General features: G+C 40.7%; 1 protein-coding gene across 10 annotated transcripts in view; it reads right to left on the minus strand.

Moving 5' to 3' along the window:
* The window catches only part of IL1RAPL2 (interleukin 1 receptor accessory protein like 2), a 390,373-nt gene that overhangs the window by 258,528 nt on the left and 110,406 nt on the right, over positions 1-21,439 (minus strand). Inside the window, exons 1-2 of one of the 10 annotated variants that reach the window (XM_062006930.1) lie at positions 17,602-17,663; positions 15,960-16,020 (exon numbers count right to left, since the gene is read on the minus strand). The exons of 8 other annotated variants lie outside the window; for them this stretch is intronic. In XM_062006930.1, coding sequence (XP_061862914.1) covers positions 15,960-16,020; positions 17,602-17,604 — 64 coding nt within the window. In that variant the 5' untranslated portion in view covers positions 17,605-17,663. Of the gene's footprint in view, positions 1-1,270; positions 1,318-15,959; positions 16,021-17,601; positions 17,664-21,439 lie in introns of those variants that run through there. One more of the 10 variants, XM_062006932.1, reaches the window with a different exon arrangement.

Below are 21,439 nucleotides of genomic sequence, written 5' to 3' on the forward strand. Positions count from 1 at the left end.
AGGGGATATAGTTCCATTAAATCAGTGCCTGCAAGATTGGAGTCCAGAAGAATTCCATCCTATTTCATGCTTCATTATGAAAGATTCATGCAGCCCTACTCATCATGTTTCTACAGTCATCTACATCAACTTTAGCATACTAAAATGTTGTACAGTACGAAGTGACACATTGAAATGATCAGTCGAGTTCACTGGGTTTAACCACTCTGACAGGGATATGTAATCTTACTTTGGCTAGGGATAAAAAGACATCCTAATCAGCATACAAGAGCAATCTTTATTGTGCTCATTAACATTTACCCAATTGCAACATTAAGCTCAAAATGTTGAAAAGTACCCTAGAGGCAGAAGTAGAGGTGAGAGATTGCCTACAGGCCACTGAGAATGGAAGCTGCCTTTGTGCTGGAAGAAGCCCTGCAGTGATGTGAGCACCACATGCCCGGAGCTTGTTTACTACAGGGAACAGTGGTAATAGGATTAGTTTCTACAACATGACATGTTAATAAACTGTCTCTCACAAACACACACACACCTGCCTCAAGGAAAAAAGCCACAATTCCTGTGCAAGACAGACTGAATTATTTAATTCAGGCAATTTAAGAGGTACCTAGAAAGCAACATGTAAGAGCTGAGTGAAACATTTGAACTTCTTGGTCAATAGAAGCTGCTATTTTATTTTACCTTGTTTTTCCACTGCAAGTATGACAGCAACCAAGAAACATAAAACAGGACTGGAACTAGAAGATAACTGGGGTACTAGCACTGGAAGGCTGCCCAGGGAGGTGGTGGAGTCACCAACCCTGGAGGTCTTCAAGACATGTAGATGTGGTGCTTAAGAACATGGTTTAGTGGTGGATATGGCAGTGCTGAGTTAACAGTTTGACTCAATGATCTTAAAGGTCTTTTTCAATAAACATTATTGTATATGTGCATGTGTCAGTGTTTTAAGTCAGACATCATCAGACTGAAGGAAGCTCAGGTGCTTCAAAGGCCAACTCCCAAAGGCAGTGCAAATTCTTCCAGCTGCTTTCCATGACACAGTTAAGACTTCTGAGAAAACCACTTGCAAGCTACAATGTGCCCAAACAGCAGGAGGTTCTACACCTTTGGTTCAGTTGTCCTCTTGTTTGCTAGAGACTATCTGGGGTGGCTTCTACAGCAGGTAACTCTATATGGGAATGACATCGGATACTTACATATTCAAACATTCTAGGGACGTTCAGTTTGTTACCTGGATGATACGATTACTGAAAGCAGATTGTTTACCTACCATGACCACTGCTTTTATCACTCATGCTATTTCCCATTCTTGGTTTTGCTGCCTTCTAGTGATCCACCTTTCCATTTATACATCCGTGCCATTATTTTACTAGGAAAGAAACTTCAAGAGACTTTACTGAGGCTTCATTTGCATGTGATGATTCCATTTAATAGCCCTGTGGACCAAAAGCCAATGAATGAAAATTTCTAATTCACGATGGCAGTCAAGGATGTTAACCCCATTATCATCAAAAAGAAATGACCAAGTGTCAAGACAGTTTTCACAGTTCCATTCCTGTCCTTTCAGACCAGTTAAAGCTCCCAGAATTAGGTTAGTCAATGGTGCAGACTAGTTCCTCAGTTAACATGTCCCATAGCGCCATCAGATACTATACACTGACTGCATCAGTCATTCTGCTGGACCCAGTTACTGGAAATGTAAAAAACAAGCAAGCCAAAAAGATACACAATTCTTTACATTTAAAAGCTCTTAATGGGGGAGGAAATTTAAAGGTTTAAATTTCCATTTAGAAACAAGTGCACCCAAATAAAACAGATGAGATGGGGAGGATAGGTATTTTCTGTACTGTGTCACTTGTCCTTCTCACAGGAAAATTTGAGCAGCTTTGTAGCATTCTCAAACTTGACTAGATAAAGCAAAGGATAAGTATATGGGATTTTTTGATACTCCCTAATGATCAGTCACCTAAGTTTGGCTGTGTCCTCATACCCTTTCTCAGTCTCATTTTGACAAATTCTCCCTACTGAACAAGGAGCCATTGCAGGCTGGCAGGCTCAGTATCACTGGTATTAGTAAGACTTCAACAAGTTTTGTTCTAGCTATCTGCTCTTCATTTTTCTCTACTTCAGTGACAGAATAAATCTCCACATGAAGTACAGACAACCAGCATTCAAAAAACACACTTCAACATGAAGGGTGAGCAAATATCTATAAACACAGCAAAATCAGGTACATTTTACAAGAGTGATCTTGCAGGACACAGATTGTCCAGTTCTACAAGGTTTCCGTTCTGCAGGTGACTCAATTTTCTAACTGAAGCGGTGGAAGTTCTTGCTTTGGAAAAAGCCACATCAGTGGTCAATCATGGCTAATTCCAAACATAAAACACAGAGGAAAGGACAGAATTCTGATTTTTGTTCTCTAAGAATCTGAAGCAGTATTTTTTCCATCTTCTTTCATCCATTTGCAATAAGCAGTAAGGACATTTAGGCTTTAAAGAGAAATATAAAAGATTAGAGAAATTATGAACACTCCTCCTTCATTCCCCAAATTAATTGAAATCCATTTCAAAACAAGAACAGGATCCTCAAAAATGTGGGTCAAAGAAAACATATTTTTAAAGTTTTTCCTTTTTTTCAAACAAACTCCTTCACAACAGCATTTCCCCTTCCAACCAAATTCCTGACTTTCGTCTTAGGCAATCTTAGACTCTTCAGTCTATTAATAGCTTAATGCATAATAAATAATACATTATTCAAGAGGAACTTGTACTTTCACATTTGGTACAATACTTGCAAGCTACTGGCACTGTCTTCCACTTGATTTCAAGTGACATGCCCAAAGTCTTTGCAAGGAAAAATAAATCTGCCCATTCAAAACAGATACTGTCTCTACCCAGCTGAATGCATCTTTTTTCTTGCAACTAAAGAAAGGAGAAACATTAAGTTCAAAATGTATTTCAAAGAGGAGAAGAAAAGGATGAAAAAGGATGAGGTGTCCTATTCAATTCAGGTCACATCACTTCCAAAAGGATGTGGCAGAATTACAAAAGTTTCAAAGGTGGACAATAAAAATGATTATAGAGTCATGCTGATTCTTCCATATCAGTAAAGATTGAAGATGTTGGGACTTCTTAGATCAGAGGAGCAAAAGCAAAGGTACAGACGACATGAAAATAAAGAAGACAATAAGATAAAAGGTACAGTAAAGATAAATCAAGGTCTATCATTCAGTCTCTTTCATAACATAAGATCAAGGATATGTTCAACACTATCAGAAGGATGCAAAATTGACACAACGCATTATCCATCTGTGGAACATAAAAGTATATGGTACCATCAGTGTCAAGGGTCAGGCTGGATAAGAAAGTCAGATGGGTTATGAATTCACAGGACCCAAAGGCATTTTTAATTTCTTTAAATTAACATTCTGATCTGTCCAAAAGAAATCCTTTTCTTAGTCTTTTTGGAGAAAAATTCCCTGGACTCTAATTTCGGTAGTGTCGACAATACTTCATTATCAGTTTATCAAGTGGCCAAAACACTTTGGTTTTTTACACAGTGATAAATCATAGTTCAATAGAAATTGAAACAAAACATTCTGATTTTACTGGTGTTGGTAATTCCACGACAAAATATCTGTATCTCATATTCAACCTGTAAATGTCTCTGTGGTCTGCACCGCAGAAAAATAAATATAAAAATAGTGGCATTTCAGGAGTGAAACTTTCCATTTCAGCTCACATCTTTCCATAAGTACCCTAAATAGCAGTGCTTTCAATGTGTCTTTAGTAAAAAAATAACCCACATTGACAAAAACTTAGACTGAAATACGATCAAACACGAAATAACTGCAAGCACAAACAAGAAAACAAAAAGTTGTACACCAACAGCTGCTGTTTTGGCAAGGAATTGGTATTGCAAAGCTAACAAAGCCTCCATGAGATCAGAGAATATCTCCAGTTGGAAAAGAAACACAAGGATCAAGATACTTGGCATGCATTCATTCACTCAAGTGAACACAACACACTTTAAGGTGCAAGCTGATTTTAGACAATGTCTGGGAGTAAAGATTTCTTAGCTTCCACCCTTATCAGTTTAACTGGGGACTTCGGCACACTTGTCATCAGGAAAAGAAAGTGCCTCATGTCTATGGCAGCAGGACACTCATCCTCAGCCTGCAGCTACTTACACACCACACCATCCGAGCTCCTCTCAGGCCTGGAAACAATAGCTTGTTGGACTAGGGAGGCTGCAGACACCACATCACGGTGAAGCAGCTTCAGAAAACAGAGACACAGAGATGGGTGACTATCCTGCAGTAGCTTTGAGCTAGAGAACCTTTGAACAGTAGGGAAGATACTCAGTGGCAGCAGAGAGGAAGAGAAAGTCAATCCACAGTAAAAGATATCAGAATGTCACTGATATAGCACTTCACATCTGTGTTACTGCATTCTTGTTGCTATGGGAATACTAGAAGAAGTAGTTACCATTTTGTATTCAAAGACCCATGTAAAGTCGAGGTGTGAATGGTACCGTTTGTTTGCAGCCTATCATTTTCTCTTCCAAGCACTGTTAAGTAGCTTTGTTTGGGGAGGAGGATATTAATAATATTCCCTTCTCTATTCACGTGTTAAAATTAGCTAACCTTCCACCTGCTCTGGAGAACATCCAAGAAAATCTAAAGCACTAACTTATCAGGGTAAAACAGATCTTTTATTTCTATATAATTAAAATTAACACACTAACTGGAATACTCTTCATAGAGCTGATGTTATCTTGCTTTTTATGACGAGGCCATCTACAAAACTAATTCCATCATATTTAACTTCAGTGTCAAGAATCAGGCTTCAAAGCACTTCAGAGGAAACAGCTTTGAAAATTTTAGTAATGATTACAGGGGCAGTCTAGAAGTCCTTCACTGTCCTAATTAAACAACATGTTCTGCACTCTGAGGCAGAATCAGCGATGGAAGTCAATAGAAGTAAATACTGGAATTACTTGGCTTTTTGGTTGTATCAACATAGAAAAAGAGAAGAAAATACACAGGATCTACTAGGCTGTCTGTGTATGTGACAACTCCTCATTTCAACCTGAAAGAAAATACGATTCCTCACATTTATGCAACAGTCATCGGCAGGATCAAGCAGGTCTTGAAGAATGGGCTCAGAACCATCAAAGTGCTACCAATACTTTATTTTTGTATTTCAAGAAACTGTTTGATGCTCTGTCTGAAGATTTAAGCTGTGCAGGATTAAGTGTGCATACCTAGCTAGTGACTGCCTTGCTGCTCACTTATCTTCAAAATTTAAACTCCTCCTCAATATTCTCAGAGTTAAATCCTGTGAGATTCAATGATGCAGTCAGTCCCTGTTCAGAGAGCATTTTCTACAGAGTTTATGTACGACAATGACATAAAAAAGTACCATACAAAATGAAGAAAATGCCAATTTTCAGTCTCTAGGCTATTTTCACCAAGCTGTGAATAAAAGTTTGATACTCAAGCTAAGTACCAACTGGAGACAGCTTCACAGCATCATGGAAGAGTCGTACATAAAGGTTTGAACTAGCAGGTTTCTCAGAGTAACTACTTAATTACAAATTCTGAGTTATTTCTCCCAAGCTGCAAAGGCTATTATAGTAATTTCTCGAAGGAATCTTGACAGGGTTCAACCACATTCAAAGAGGATTAGCATTCAGACCGACAGGAGTGTGCACAGGGAGTTACTTGGCGTACTCCCACTGCTATCAATCTTACTCATAGTTCATAGGGATCAACTGAAAGAGTCCACTTGACCTCAAAAATTTCTGAATCAGCCTCCTTAGTGCCTGTTAAAAACAATCCAAAGATGCAGCTCATGTTGAGAATTGATTACTCAAAAGTAAATATATAAAGCTGTAAGTAGGCATATATATATATTCAAGGGATGCTAAAGGGAAAGGCTACTTCCCAAGGAAGCCAGAGAAAGAACTCTTAAAAAGGCCACTTCAAAACCAAAGATATTTTAGCATTGTATTCTCTTAACAAAGACTGTTAAACATTCTTTGAGAGGAGTGAAATGGAGAAGGGAAAACATGCGTCCCAGATTTGGATGAAGACTGATGCTACTTGTAGAAGGAGGAGCTGGAGGTATTTGATGCAGCACCAAAACCTGTAGCAGCAGTTAGAAAGGGCTCATTAAAATTCAGATACTGTAACCAGAGTGTGTGAAATGTACAGTTACATAATTCATAAATCGAAAGCTACATTAAATAGCATTAAAGATCCTGCTTATGCAAAAGCAAAGACACACAGAATAGGTGCCAGCCTGCTCTGTGTTCATACTAAGTCCTGGCTTCCCCTCACAATGCAGGTACTTGTCTCCAGAGCACAGCACACACTGTACGTCTATGCAAACATTACCTGACTGCTGCAACAGCACAAGGACAGAGGCTCTCTCACAGAAACAAGGAAACATCAGCTGGAGAATACCATGTGATTAACAAACATTGTGGGGAGCCTGAAGAAAGCAATTCTTCAGGTTTAGCAGCAGATTCCTCTCTGCAGAGATGGTATCACTTCTGAAAGCTGCATACATCCGAGAGCACAGGGGTCAGCTCGGCACTAAGACAGCTGGTGGCTGTACACACTTTTGAACTTGGCAAACCATCCATTGCCGTGTAATCGTTGCTGCCAGGCATTTAATTTAGGATTAATGGGGAAAAAAATGGGTGCTAAATCAGAGCCAATACTATATTACAAAGAAATAAAAGGCCAAGTTCTCTTGCGCAGTGACTCACCTTCCCTGAGGTCAATGAAACTGCATCAGCAGGAAATTTTGTCCCATTACAAGGATCTAAGCAAATAACTCATACTGAATCATTTATCTAATTAATCTCAATTTTTCAGCATGAATGCTAACAGGCTCCAAATTCCTCTCTTATTTTTATTTGCCCTTATTCACTGAATAATCCTTGCCCTTGACGCTGATCTGAGGTAGCCACAGAAGGATGGGAGAACCTCAAGGTTATAAAAAACATTTCTGTCCACCAAGAAGACGTGATTTGGAAAGCAAAAGTTGTTTCCCACCATTATTCTGTGCCATTTGCAGGAAGGTTGAAGCTATTGTTTAAAAAAATATTGCCAGTTATCTGACTTCGTAAGGCACTTGGAAAAAACAGAACATTACAAATTCTGCAAAAGAACACAAAACAAAGATCATTTACCACAGGTCTTCTAGTGCTTATACCAAAAAACAACTAGGAGAAAGAATCCCCTTTGGTTTTCCCTCTCTTAAAATAAATGCAAGGGTTTTGTATGGATATGAATAATTGAATAACCCAGTGATTTATAGCTATTATATATTTATATGTTCTTTCTCTGTGGTTTTTTTTTCTTAAGGAAAAGAGTCTGCAGAGATGAACTGTTCAGTGGATCTTCCTGACATGCCCAAGGCTCATATTTTGCCCAACACATCGTTTGAGTAGCTTATATATAACAGTCATTGTTTTAAGGATGCCCTGTCAGTGCTCCCTTTGTTTCCTACGGGGTCCCTTGTTAAAAATCTCAAGAGCAGGTTCTCTTTCTTTCCCTGGACATGCTTTTGTTTAATCCCTCAGGCTAATACATCAGTATTTAACATTTGTATGGAGTTAATGTTTAAAGGCCTAGCTATGGCTGACACCATTCTGCCAGAAACTACACCGATAAGAAAGCTCATCCTCATCCCAAGTTTATCACCATGTAGAAGAGACACAGTGCACAAGGCCTGAAACGGTCAAGGATGGAGCATGCTGCAATTGAAACAGGAGGGGGCAAGCCTTGGCCTTGCAGGAGTATTTTGCCACATGAGCTATTTATCAAAGATACTGCTCAAAGGCTGCTGGGTGGCTTGTTCTGGAGTAACCAGTGGAACTGAACTCTCAGGAAGGTGCTTCAATCCTTTCTGTGCCACAAAATGTGCAACAAGAATACAATGTCATTAGAGGCTAAATCAAGAAGTAAAAACCACCTCACCGTTTTTTTGTGTCTGCCAGTTGTCTGCAAAAACATTTCAAGAGATGTTAAATGCTTCCTAAAACTAGACTGGCAATAACAAAAGTTGCTTTGAGTAAAGCATATGGTCACAAGTGTGTTTTATCTGTCATTTCCTCCTTTTCAATCCATCGTATTTACACTCTGCAATACTCGAAGCACTTGCCACAACTGTCCTCTCCTGGTGAATTACTCTGCATTCACTGGGCCAAGATGGTAGGAGCTAAAGGATATCTTCACAAATATTTTGTGTTCCAGAATAGAATAGCCCTTTTCCCTCTTTCATTTTAACAACAATTTGTTGACTAGAGGAAAACAAAAGGATTAACAGCTCTCATGCTTCCAATCAAATGCTTTGGCCTTCTCTACCTTGCTTTTTAATCAGTGGCTCAGGGGCCCATTCCTTGTATACACTAGCGAATTTAATATTAGCTCCTAATGAACCAGTTACTGACAGCCAGGAATGAAAGCTGCATAGAAGAGAGGAAATTACTACAGAAATAATAATTTGCCTTTCAAATTGCATGCAAAAATAATGACAATGGCATACCAGTTTGTTTGTTTACATATGCTTTAAGTATTTTCACTGGCTATTACACAAGCCACTGCTATGTGTTACAAGGCCTGGTGTTTCTAAACTACTCTGCTACGGTCAAACATCTCATTTTAAGCTGTTGAAGTTGCTGTATTTAGCTCCAGAAGCCCTGCTTCCTACCTCCTACTTACAACCCAAGAGTTCATCAACTACAAGCGTCACATCTAACATTGAAAAATTCCCCCCAGCCATGCCAAGTACACTCCAAAGACAACTAACATTTGTATTTTTCACTCATCATCAGAAGCCAACCCGTGTGATGGTTGCTTCATCACTTTCTGGGGCTTTGAAGGCAGTCATTAGGACTGATGTAGAAACTCCAGTGTTCCCCACAACTTTCCTTAACTGAGCACTCAGACTTAAAAACCCCAACACTCTTTTGAACAGGAAGAATTATTGAGAGATAGGGAACAGTTGCCCCAGAGTAACCCTCAACAGTCACCGTGGCATTTGGATCACTCCGGTCACTTAATAAATGAAGAAGTGTGGAAGAGATAAAACCATCAAGAACATACTTAATTGGGTTCTTTCCCTCCCTTTATCAGATAGAAGGAATCCCAACAGTGCTACATCAGACATATCTGACAATGTTTCTTAATTGGCATTAAGCAGTGTTTCAGGAGGTAACATTTCCCTAATTAAAAGAAAACCAGACACAACTTATTACAGTCAGTTTACAGTGATAGTACCCTTCAGATTTTGGCAGTAATAAAGATAAAGCAATAATGCACTCAAATAATTGTTCCCCACAATTTTGAATTACTTGGATAGCTATTAGCCTAAAGCACAATCATGGCTCATTAGGACTCTCCAAATAATAACTTACAACAAAAGAGAGAAAGAATCTTCTTACAGAAACTCACATAGTTTGTCCAAATCACTGAAGTACTTGAATGAGATTAGAGTTGCAGCAAACATCATGGGTTTAAACGATTTAAGCCGAAAAGAAACTCAGATTCTGTTCATGCTGTGTCCCACTACATCTCCTCTCTCCCTTTTACAAACTCTCCTTTCCCCTAGACTCTGCTCACAGTTTTCCTTTTATTTCTCTAACACTCCCATTATTCTTTTACTGTCCTCTCAGAGGGAAAGCAACAGAGGAAGACAGACATGAAACAAATCTCAAGCAGCTCCAGACAAAAAGATGAAGGAAGCAGGTGAGGGAGGCATGAAGCAGCAGCACAGTGAGGCTGTACAAGGGTGAGAAAGTCATGCATCATTACTCCTCTTCCTTTCCAAGAAGCAGCATATCGAAGGAAGTAGACAGGTACCTTCTTGCAGTTAGAGCAGCAACTTTAGCATTGCTAGTGGGACAAAACCTTCCAATGTGCTGCAGAAGCCCAAAGCAAACAGCAGGATCATTAGCCTGATTATTCCCAGTGCTTAAGAGCAAGTACTGCAGGATACACAACAATTGTTGGAAGCAAATTAAAAAGGTAAAGTGAATGTCCAGCTTCATCAACTCAGGCTACAATCATTAACTCCTAGGACCTAACAGAGATTATACCAATGAGTATCTCTATAAACCTACAAGAACAGAGAATACCCTTCCCAGTGGAACAGCACTAAACTCTGAAGAATATTATCCATGGGTAATTATGCTGTATTCCACACAATTTGTCTTCATCTCACCTTGCGAAGCTTCTGTCCTTTGTCTCTATTTGGTGGATATACAGAATCTGAGACTGATTAATTCCTTCCATTGAGGACGTGAGAAATTGAAGACATTGCCTGTCCCAGAGAGACTAAATATAAAAGAAACTCTGAACAGATTAAAAAGACCAAGTCAAGTACCCTTAATAATAAATCTGGCAGGGCTGTGCCATCTAACAATTCATCCACACATATTTTTCAGACAGCTCGAACAGAAACAAAGGCAGGAAACTTTTGGCTCGCTAAGAATGAAAAACTTAGAGACCACCAGAACAGTTAAAAAGAAATAACAGACTGTTTCATAATCAAAATCAGAATGATGCCAGGAAGGGGAGAGGAGTAAGGGGAGTGGTGTCTATGAAATCAGGAGGGTTGAGCAAAGAACAAGAGCCATACTGTGGGCTGCTGAAAGTCAGAGACCCGTGTTTCACTCCCAGCTCTGATATAGGCTTCGTACATGATCATGACCAAATGTGCTGGTTTTGGCTGGGATAGAGTTCGTTTTCTTCACAGGAGCTACTCTGGGGCTGTGGTTTGGATTTGTGCTGGAAACAGTGCTGACAGCACAGGGATGTGCTGCTGCTGAGCAGGGCTCACACAGAGCCCAGGCCTTTTCTGCTCCTCATCCATCCCATGAGTGAGGAGACTGAGGGGCACAAGCAGTTGGGACGGGACACAGCCAGGACAGCTGACCCCAACTGATCCCAGGGATACCCCAGACCCCACGGGTCACACTCAGCATATAAAGCTGGGGAAGGAGGAGGAAGAGGGGACATTCAGAGTGATGGCTTTTGGCTTCCCAGATCCCTGTTACCCGTGCCGGAGCCCTGTTATCCTGGGGATGGCTGAACACCCACCTGCCCATGGCAAGTGGGGAATGAATTCTTTGGTTTGCTTTACTTACCAATCTGTTCTTATCTCGGCCCACAACTTCGTGTTTTTTTCCTGATTCTCCTCCCCATCCCACTGGGGGAAGAGTGAGTAAGCATCTGTGTGGTACTTAGTTGCTGGCTGGGATTAAACCATAGCAGCAAAAATCTTGACCTGTATTGGTGTCAGGGTCTTGGCAGCTGTTTCTGTACTTGCTGTAAGGACCATAGCAGGAGTTCTCTCTGTTTGCTCAGCACATGGCCCAGTACTGGAAGAGGGATGATAAACTGTGAATGCGCAGATGGATGTGATTGAAAGTATCCCAGAAACACCTTTTTCATTACCACCTTAGCCAGAAGAAAAGGCAGACTGAGTGATGAATCTTTGGGAAACCCTTTTCCACTACGCTAGAATCAACTGCTGTCAACTGCAGCCTGCAACAGAGGACAGATGCAAAACAGTGTTACCCTGCCCACCTCTTCCAGAAGATGAAGCAACTAACACCAATTTTAAGGCCACTGTTTTACTCTCCTATATGTCAGATCGATGGATGTAAGTAATTTTTATTTCTAGTTTACAGCATGAGACCCAGCTGACCCCTCTGTCTGCTGTTACGCTAAGATAAAGGAGCACATGTGAGTGTAAATAACAGCAAAACTGACCTTCTGCATGGTCAAAATTCAGAGGAGATATTAAAGGGATAGGGAGTGGCATGAGACAGCACTGCTCAACAACTGAAATGAGTATGGATGGAAGACTGTCAATCACCATAATACACTGGAAATTTATATACAGGTTACATTTCTGCAGAAATACCTGTGTGCAGAGATATTTTAAAGCAGACACCCCTCTTAGTGTGACTGTAAATTCCCATTTCCCCCAATTATCAGAGAGAAGGAACCCCCATGGTTATTATGAAAGAAAAACAAATACAAAGGCTGACACATTTCTCTTTCCAGTCAACAGGTGAAACCTCACTGCTTGCTTTGAAAGCCAAGATGTCAACCCAAACATTTCACTCTTTTTAAGAGACACAGGAAATTAAATGTAGGAGTTTTTCAGGTTCAACTTCTGCAAAACATCCTCTCCTTGCAGGGAAAGATGCAACGGAAAGGAAAACTAAAAGGTTACATAAGCAAAATAAACATGTGTCCCTGTGGAGGATTACAGAAGAGATCATCTTGTACTTTTCCCTGAGAGCTCATAGGATTGTGGAAAATGAAGACCTGAGTTTTGCTGGGTTCTTCCTTGCTGAAGGCTATGTTGTATGCTTATCTTTCATTATGCCCTTCACGTGACCTTACAAGGCAGGAAAAAGGCTACCTACTACATCTGCTTCAATTATTTTAAATGTATTTACACACAGGACTTAATGTTTTAAAGAATTCATCTTGACATTCTGGTTATCAAAGATAGCACTGGCGGTGATAGAAGGGGTATGGAAGCATTACGGACTGTTAAAGGAGTTAATATTCAGGATGATAATAGGCCATTTGACCCATACCAAGAAGCAGCTATGTCACATCATACATCAATGCATAACTTACTTGCTCTTTACTTGGTTGCAAGAGTAATTGAGTCAAACAGTCTCCCTACTACTAATAAAAAGGAAATGGTAAAGATTCATAATTCATACAGATTATTTTGTGCCTGTGACCTTACACTTTTGTTGTAAGCATTTGATACACTAAAAATCAATGAAGTACTGAGTGCTGAGCACAGGCTGAAGATGAAACATTTTCATCTTCATAGTGCAGTTAGTTTGATGCAGTCACTTTTTTACAACAGAACTCATTTCCACCAGAAAAGAATAAGTTCCTTACAGCAATTTGGACTTAAATTAAGATGCATCTTGGTAGCTGATTTTAATTAGAGTCTTGTTCCCATGTTAAGCATAAAAGAGACCACATACCCTCTCTTCTATGGGAGGTCAGGCACAGGGACTCATCCAGCATGCCCAACTACACCAGTTTATTTGTATGAAAACCAAAAAGTAACATGAAAACAACTGTTTAACACACATTTACTCTCCCTAAAGCTCCAAAGGCAGGAGCAGGGTTCAACACTTATGCTCCCACCTCAACCTACTAGGAACAAAGTTGAAAGGGAGGTACCAAACTCACAGTGCCAACCCCTCGCTCCCCTGTGTAAAAGTAGTCTGATTTGCAAAGCCCTTCAGGTGCCTAACTCACATTGATTTCATTGAACTGAGAATTCAATAAGAGTTAGACACCTAAATAGCTCTCAGAAGAGGTCTGAGAGATTTCTCAACAAATTCCGCTCTTTGAAATCAAGTAATGCATTTGGTTTTCTTAACCTGACACAGACAGTATCTTTAAAGAATACATAGTCTATTTGGAGAAATCTATAGGCTAGTTCTTGGTCCCAAGGATATGAGCTGTACCTTGTCTCTTACTCCTTCATATAATTTCCCAAAACACTTTTTTTACTCCTAAATTTGCAAGAATTAACAATCTCTCAGGATTGTATTTTTTGCCATATATTTTTTTTTCTTTATCCTGTATCTTATGTGTACAAACTCTTTCTAAACAAACCCAGAATTGTAGGTAAATGTTAAAACAATAAGAAAGTGCAGCTTTGTGTGTGGCAACAAAAGCTTTGTGGAGTTTTTAAGTGGTTATTTCATGACAGATTCCACCGACTCACATGATGGAGCAGGTGTGTATGTACAAGGAAAACAAACTTTAAAGAAAGACAGAAGAAAAAAAGGCAGGATGAGAGAGAAAAGAACTATTTTACAGCTACTTCTGTCACAAAGAAGAAAGTTGATTACCACTCTTTGATAAAGAAGAAAGCTGTCTAATGCTTCTAAAGCTAAGCCAGTATATAATTTCCCTTCAAGTTCTTTGACTTTCCCTCACAGAGCCTTTCTTGTGCAAGGTTACACGCATAAACAGCAAGCAACTGGTTTTCTGGCTCTTTTCCTGTGACTATCCTAGAGCAGTTATTGTATGAGAGCTTGCTAATCACCACCATTTCCTTCTAAAGGAGAAAACAGTCAAAGCAAAGAACAAGGCAGAGGGAAGCCTTGAACAAAGCCAGCTAATCTGGGAAGGCACACAGTTGTAACAGAGAGGGCATCACCCTCTGTGTATTTTCAAAATCCCACACACAGACTAACACAGCCATTCACAATTCCAGCAGGACATTTACAAATGCACCATTCCCAGTGAAATTCCCACAAAGCTGCTCAGGGAGTGAGGACACACATGTGTAAAGATTGAAAATGGGGCACTATGGCAGGATCTGATTGTTTCCATCTCAAATCCCCATTCTCTCCTTATTTTACAGGTATTTAGCAAATGCTGTGCAAAACAAACTCCCCCTCGCTCTGAAACTCAAGCTGTACGTGGCTCAGCTGGTTTTGTGAGTGAACTTTGCCTTAATATGCCAGAGCACAGATTCACTGACAGGTTTTGTTCCACAGCTTGTGCTTTTCCATTTTTCCAGGAACTCCGTGCCAGGTTCAGTGCTGTAGCACAATTGTTAATCTTCAGTGACCTTCTACCCCCCAGCCCTCAACTCTTGCGATTAAAATTGATTTTTCTCCTTCTCACCATATAACAATCTCACGTGCTGTCCTTGCTTTACTATTAGACAATGTAAAGTTGTACCCAGAGCAGAACATGTGAAACAAGGCTTTGTATAGCCCTGAAAGCAATTAGTCTCAGCAGTCAGCAAGGAAGCAATATGAAGACAGCATGCAACTATCTCCCTCTGTCCAAAATGCCCCAAGTCAGGCATCCAAAGGCATCCTTACAGCAGCATCCAAAGCATGAGGATCTGCTCAGTGGCTGGGTGAAAGACAAAGGTAATACCTCATAGTAACTGGAGGCAGGAGCATGAAGTGAGTTTTAATCATTAATCCTTCAAGAAGCAAAGATTAAAGAACTATTAAAAGCAGAGAAGCTATTAGTAGACAATTGAAGGTACATTTTCCACACTCAGACATCCCAATTATGAGAAGGGACGTGGGTCCTTTTCCTTAGATGATGAAGTAATCACAAGCAAGTGCTTTCCAAGATCTAGTATGACTTCACACAGCATATTCTATGACCAGCTACACCAAGACATAGCAACAGCACACACAATCATTTCACCAATGCAGAGGAGATGGTGTTCAAGCAGACTTTGGCAGATAGATGAAGGTACTGCTGCCCTCAGAGTCCAACCTGCAAACAGCAAGATCCTTCAGTCACCTCCAAGGAGATCCCACAACACTGGGGTGAAGAATCCCACCAGCTCTTATATCTGAATCACCTCTTTCGTCCCCTGGCATTGACCACTGCTCACATCCTGAGCTTCTCCAATTTCCCAGGTGTTTCATTAACTGTCTGAGGCTCATCAGCTCTGCTCTTAAGCTGGACAGGTTGTCTCCTACTTCTCAGTACAGTCAAAGTCTTAACCTCTCTTTTCTGCAGCATGGGAATTTATATTCTTGTTACAATAATGTTTTTTGCTTTAAGATAATTAGATCTACAAATCAATACATTCCTCTCCAAGCAGCAATTACAACTGAAGAAAGATGGCTATTGGTAATACAGAAAGCCATTCAAGTAGTGGATGCTACCTTGCAGGTGGTTTGTCACATTTTCAAGCATAGATATTAAATAACACTGATTCTGCTTGCCTTGTTAGAAGGTCCCATTTCCACAGAGAAGAAAACACAGTTCAATACTCTGCCACATAAAGAGGTAACAGGCTCAGGAGTACAGCTTTGAAAGCAAGCAGTGCTTGTGAGAGAAATGCGCCCCAGAGAATCAGGAATAGAGGTTAAGATTAATTAAAGAGGGTTGATTGGCCTACCAAAATCATTCTGCTTCCTCCTGTAGACCAGTACGTGTGTTATGATAGCTGATGCATTGATCTGTATTAAGGAAACAAATGAATTCTTTCATCATAATCTGTTTCTCACATCCTCATGGCCCTGGCTATTAACATGAAGAGGTGGGTACAAAAGAACTGAAATACAAACAACATTCACTATTAAGGGTTTTTTTAAAGCCTGAAAAAAAACCCCATCAGGTACATTTTGGAAGTGCTTAAGCCATGTGCCTGCAGGGCTCATATTTCAGCTGGAGGCAAAAATTAAACATTGTAGGAGTTATGAAATCTTTTCAGTCATCTTAATAGAAAAGAAACTGAAAGCAAGATACACTGAATCAACTTTACTAAAGCAGGAGGGATTAAGGCAGTTTCAGCCTGTGCCCAAGATGTTTCTAGGTATGTGCCAACGAGTTTCATCAAGGGATGGGATCCTTGCCTTGTGTTGTTTGCCTTTCCAGAGCATTCGACATCAGCAGCACTCCACAGTTCCTACATCACATCTATTGACTCATGCTTGATCTAAAGTGCCTTTAAAAGAAGGCATCTCAGAGACAGAGGTTCTGGCTGTCAGAGCACTTCTTGTTAACACTGTTTTAACGGTGATCTGCCCCACCACCAATCCCCAGAGAAGTCCCAGTCCACATGAAGCAGCCAATATCAGACAAGATGCTAGGATCCGTTACTGGGCTTTTTTGGTCAGAAACACATTGCACAGTAGCCCTGCTGGAGAACGCAAAATTCAGGAACAGAATTCAGACTTTTAAATGTTCTGAAAATCTTGCCATGAACAATCTAAGATGTGGTCAATCCTTCCCTCAGGGCCATCAGATTTCTGATGGGTCCTTTACAAACAATTTAATTACATCTGCAAAGAAAATAATTAGAACAGCATATGTATGCTCAGGGATAAGAGAGAATTTTGTTCACATAGTGGAGTATCTGAAGTTAGAGCTTATTTTAATTTAACTGTGCTTTTCACTTTGATGAAAAGAAAGGAGCATTCAAACTACTTTCTTCATGGCATGTTTTGTTCCTCATTTAATATAAAAACCTTTCCTTGGATTTGGGAACTCACTTCCACAGTGTCTTGTTTAGCTTTTATGGCTCCATTAAGGTCACAACTCTCTTTGCTTCACTCACAGAATGATGTCTTTGCTGCTCCCCTTGGCTAAAATGTCACTCCAGTGGGGCTGACCTTCAAAGCTTTCAGCTTTAAAATAACTCGCTCGAAGTGGCAGTTTCATTTCCCATTTCACTTCCCATTGACTGAGTAACAGAAGTATCTGGGATCTGGTTCTCAGAGTCATTACTTTCTTTCATAAACACTGAACTGAGATGCAAAAGATCAAAGCCTGCTGGTCTGCTATAGTTACATATACATGGTCTACACACCCTCATCCCACTACACCCTATATTTTTTTCCCCTTCACCCACTCCCACCAGGAGCTCAGGGGGTCATATACGTTCAGACAGGCCCATGCAGCTAAACGAGTGAAGAGCCAAGAAGCGCTGCTTTGACCTCTTTTCACCATATCAGGAACCTCTTTTTTCCAAGATTTACACTTGAGAATTAAGACGGCTCACCCCACACCACACAGAGGCAGATGACAGATACACTCACCATGCTGGTGTCTTCCCATGGGCACCAGTCCGTGTCTATTTGTAAGACGAGGCATGGGGAGTTTGGCTCTGGCAATGGAGACACACAGACACGACCTTATCCACAGCTCAAAGAGACCTCAGTTTCATGCTCAAACCTCTCAGCCTGCCAATCTCCCTGACAGATGCCACTGCACTGATCTAATTATCATAGTTATAAGAGAAGCAGCATACAAGAACAAGACTTCATTAGTAGCTTTAATTAGCTTTAAGCTAAAGGGGATTTAACAAAATTTTCTGCTCCAGTGTAGATCTCAAAGTGCTTTTTGTAACCACTCACCTAGTTTCAGGACAAAGATTTGTAAATAGCCAGAGTTGGAGGAAGACAGAGGCCTCTAAGATCAGAAGATAGTTAAAGCTATTTTTAAGTTTACTGGTAAACAATTTCTTCAAATAGTTTACATTAGTTAAGATTTCTTTTTGAACAATGATCTTTCTGACAGGCTTCAGCATCTACCAGAGCAACTCTCAGAAGCTCACAACTATTTTTCCCCTAACAAAAGAGGCTGTAGCAGATGCTTCAAAAATAACACAGGCTCCTTCCTTCACGATATTTCGGGGTTTCACAGTTTATAGTTGTTTTTGTGCCAGTTTGTTTTAATGTTCTAGACTGTGAAAATGAGAATGTGCCCAAGCTTGAACTTACAGATACTGAATGAATCAATGAGGAGGGCAGTAAAGACATGGTGCCACTACGTGCAAGCTTATGACTTGGGCAGGTTTAAGTACAGAGGCTTCTCTACTGCAGTCCCACCAAGACCGCTCATGTCATGACTCCACTCAAGCTGCCAGACCACCAGGCAAGGTAAGTCAAGTATTTCTACTTTATAGACAGTCTCAATAGTTTCTGCCTTCTTAAGCACTTGAGTGACCTCATGGAAAGAATGACGATACACTACGTAAGGAAAAACATCCAAGGGAAGATTATAGCATTGATCAGATTGTAATTCTTTGGGTGAACGTTCCCTTTAACAGGCTGAACAGGCTGAGCTACTTCAATTTCTGACTTGATTTCCACAATTGTTTTTTTAGGTCACGTACACTGTCTGTATGCACATGGTGACATGTCACCCTTGTTCTCCTGGAAAAAAGGAAAATAACAGTTTTTCTAGTAGATCTATATATTTAGAATATTCAGTACTAAGTATTACTTTTATATCCAATTTCCTTTTATAAAATGGTGTTGATATTCCTTCAGAGAAAATAGAATGGACTCAGACACCTCTCCAATGTGTGAAGAATACAGATTTTCAGTGTTACTTCATATAAATGTTTCTTTTTGCTGTCAACATATGGACATGTCTAAAATTTGTAGTTTGCTAAATGTCAAATATTTCACCCATGAAAATGGTAAAAAGCTAAATTTCTAAACCACAGCTTTGAAGAGTGACATTTAAGAACAAATTCATTTTCATATCCTGGTTGGTCCACAGACTCTGTGAACTGGCTCCACTGACTCAGACTGCTTAGTACCCACAAAATGAAGCATCTCCCCTAAAAACCAGTAACAGGCTGCTCCAAAATACATTATTCCCAGGACTATAAACTCGCTTAAGATTAAAATCCCATTTGTCACTAATATTTTCTTTGTTTTACATTGGCTGAGGCTCATGCAAAAGGGCAAGCTCAAAAGATTCCCCAGTCTCCAGCATGGCGGATGACAATATACACACATATAACCAAGGAAGACATGATGAGATTTGCTGAGTTTCACAACGTCAATAACCACTTTTCATAATGTACACTTCACATTATAATGTCACCAAAAAACTCCCTAGCCAGGAGCTGCTTCAAGTTTCAGATTGCGTTTGAACTCCCGATTCCCTCACTGAACACCTCCGGTACAAAGAGCACACTGATTAGTGCCATTGCAGATGCTCACAGAGATGCTCCTTTCTTTCTTGTCAGCAGCTTAAGCAAACAAAGCCACACACAAAGCATGGCCTGCTTTTCAGATTGGCCCCAGATTTTAACAGCCCAATTGGAAATCACTTCATTTCTGGAAGCACTGTGCACACTTTCAACCTAGTGAAGTCAAAAGGAGCTTTCATAGTCGGAATGGGAGTGCTTCTCTGAGCGTCTCTCGCCCCTTCCTCTCCCTCACACTTAGCAACAGGATTTTGCTTTTTTTTTTGAGGGCACATGGAAGTCTTTGCAAATTCTATGGCAAAAATCACCTTTATGCACATGAAGCCTATTTTGTGCAACTCTCTCTGTATTTATCTTCCCCCCCCCCCGCCCCGCCCTTCACTGCTTTTCTTGATAAAGAGTCAAATTAAAGTTCACTCGAGCAGAGATGCGGCAGAGACGGCTGCTAGCCTCAGGCCAGTTTCCACTCCTGAGATTTACAAGGCAGCCACTTGGAGCTGATTATACATTTCCAACAACACATTTCTGACTTGACACTGGGTCACATACGAGTTCTAAATTTAAACCCCACTGCGTTATAGTGCAAGTGACGTCTGCCTTGCACTGCCCCTTCCCTGCCTACAGCCACCCCTGGCCTTCCCACACCTTCCTGAGCATCTCCACAGCTGTGCCACTGTCCCTTTGTCCCCAGAGCCATGCAGGTAGCTCCGAGATTTGCACCATGTGTGTAATATATGTACTATAATTAAAACTCACCTGCCTAAACAAAAGCGTGTTGTAGGTATAAATACAATATATTAATTCATACTATTGCCTTACACTTCCTCACAGCAGGACATACTATTTTTAAACCCTCAATAGCTCTGATTATAGCTCAGCTAACAATAGTACATAAATACTCCACACTCAGCATTCCATAGTAGACACATACAGGTTCCTCGTCACTAATGCCCAAATCCATTACAAAGCCAACTTCTGTTAGGATGTCAGTTAACAAACTGTAAGCACTCTAGTCTTTCCATACAGTATTTCTTCCAATTTATACAGACAGCTCAAAGTTTAACCCACCTTTTTCTACCACTCAGAGCAGAACTCACCCTTTAATACCAACTCTCCTCCACAGTCATGCTGATCGTGAAATTATAGAGTCATTTAGGTTGGAAAAGACCCTTAAGATCATCAAGTCCAACCATTAACCCAGCACTGGCAAGTCCACCACCATGACCCTCAGCTCCATATCCATATGTCTATTAAATGTCTCCAGGGATGGTGACTGAATCCCTTCCCTGGGCAGTCTGTTCCAGTGTTTGACAACTCTTTCGGTGAAAAAATTTTTCCTAATATCTAATCCAAACCTCCCCTGGCACAACTTGAGTCCACTTCTCCTTATCTTATCACTTGTTACTTGGAAAAAGAGACCAACTCACAGTTCACTACAACACCCATTCAGGTATTTGCAGAGAGTGATCACGTCTCTGCCTCAGCCTCTTCTCCAAGCTAAACAACCCAAGCTCCCCTCAACTGCTCCTCAGCAGGCTTGTACTCCAGACCCTTCACCAACTTAATTGCTCATCTCTGGATATGCTCCAGCACCTCAATGTCCCTCAGGTAGTGAGGGGCTCAGTACTGAACATGGTACAGCCTCACCAGTGCTGAGTACAGGGGGACAATCACTGTCCTGGTCTTGCTTGTCATACTCTTTGATACAAGCCCGGATGCCATTGCCCTTCTTGGCTGAGCACACTGCTGGCTCATGCTCAGATGGTTGTCAATCAACACCCCCAGGTCCTTCCCTCACCTCTCCCTTCTTCCCAGGCTCAGCTCACATTCTTCCCCTCCCCCAACATGGGGTCCCTCCCCAGGGACACAGTCCTTAATGAACCTCTCCATCATGAGTCCTCCCTAGTAGTCGCAGCTCCTCACAGACTCCC

The sequence above is a fragment of the Colius striatus genome, chromosome 13 (assembly GCF_028858725.1).
Source record: "Colius striatus isolate bColStr4 chromosome 13, bColStr4.1.hap1, whole genome shotgun sequence".
Taxonomy (NCBI): Eukaryota; Metazoa; Chordata; class Aves; order Coliiformes; family Coliidae; genus Colius; species Colius striatus.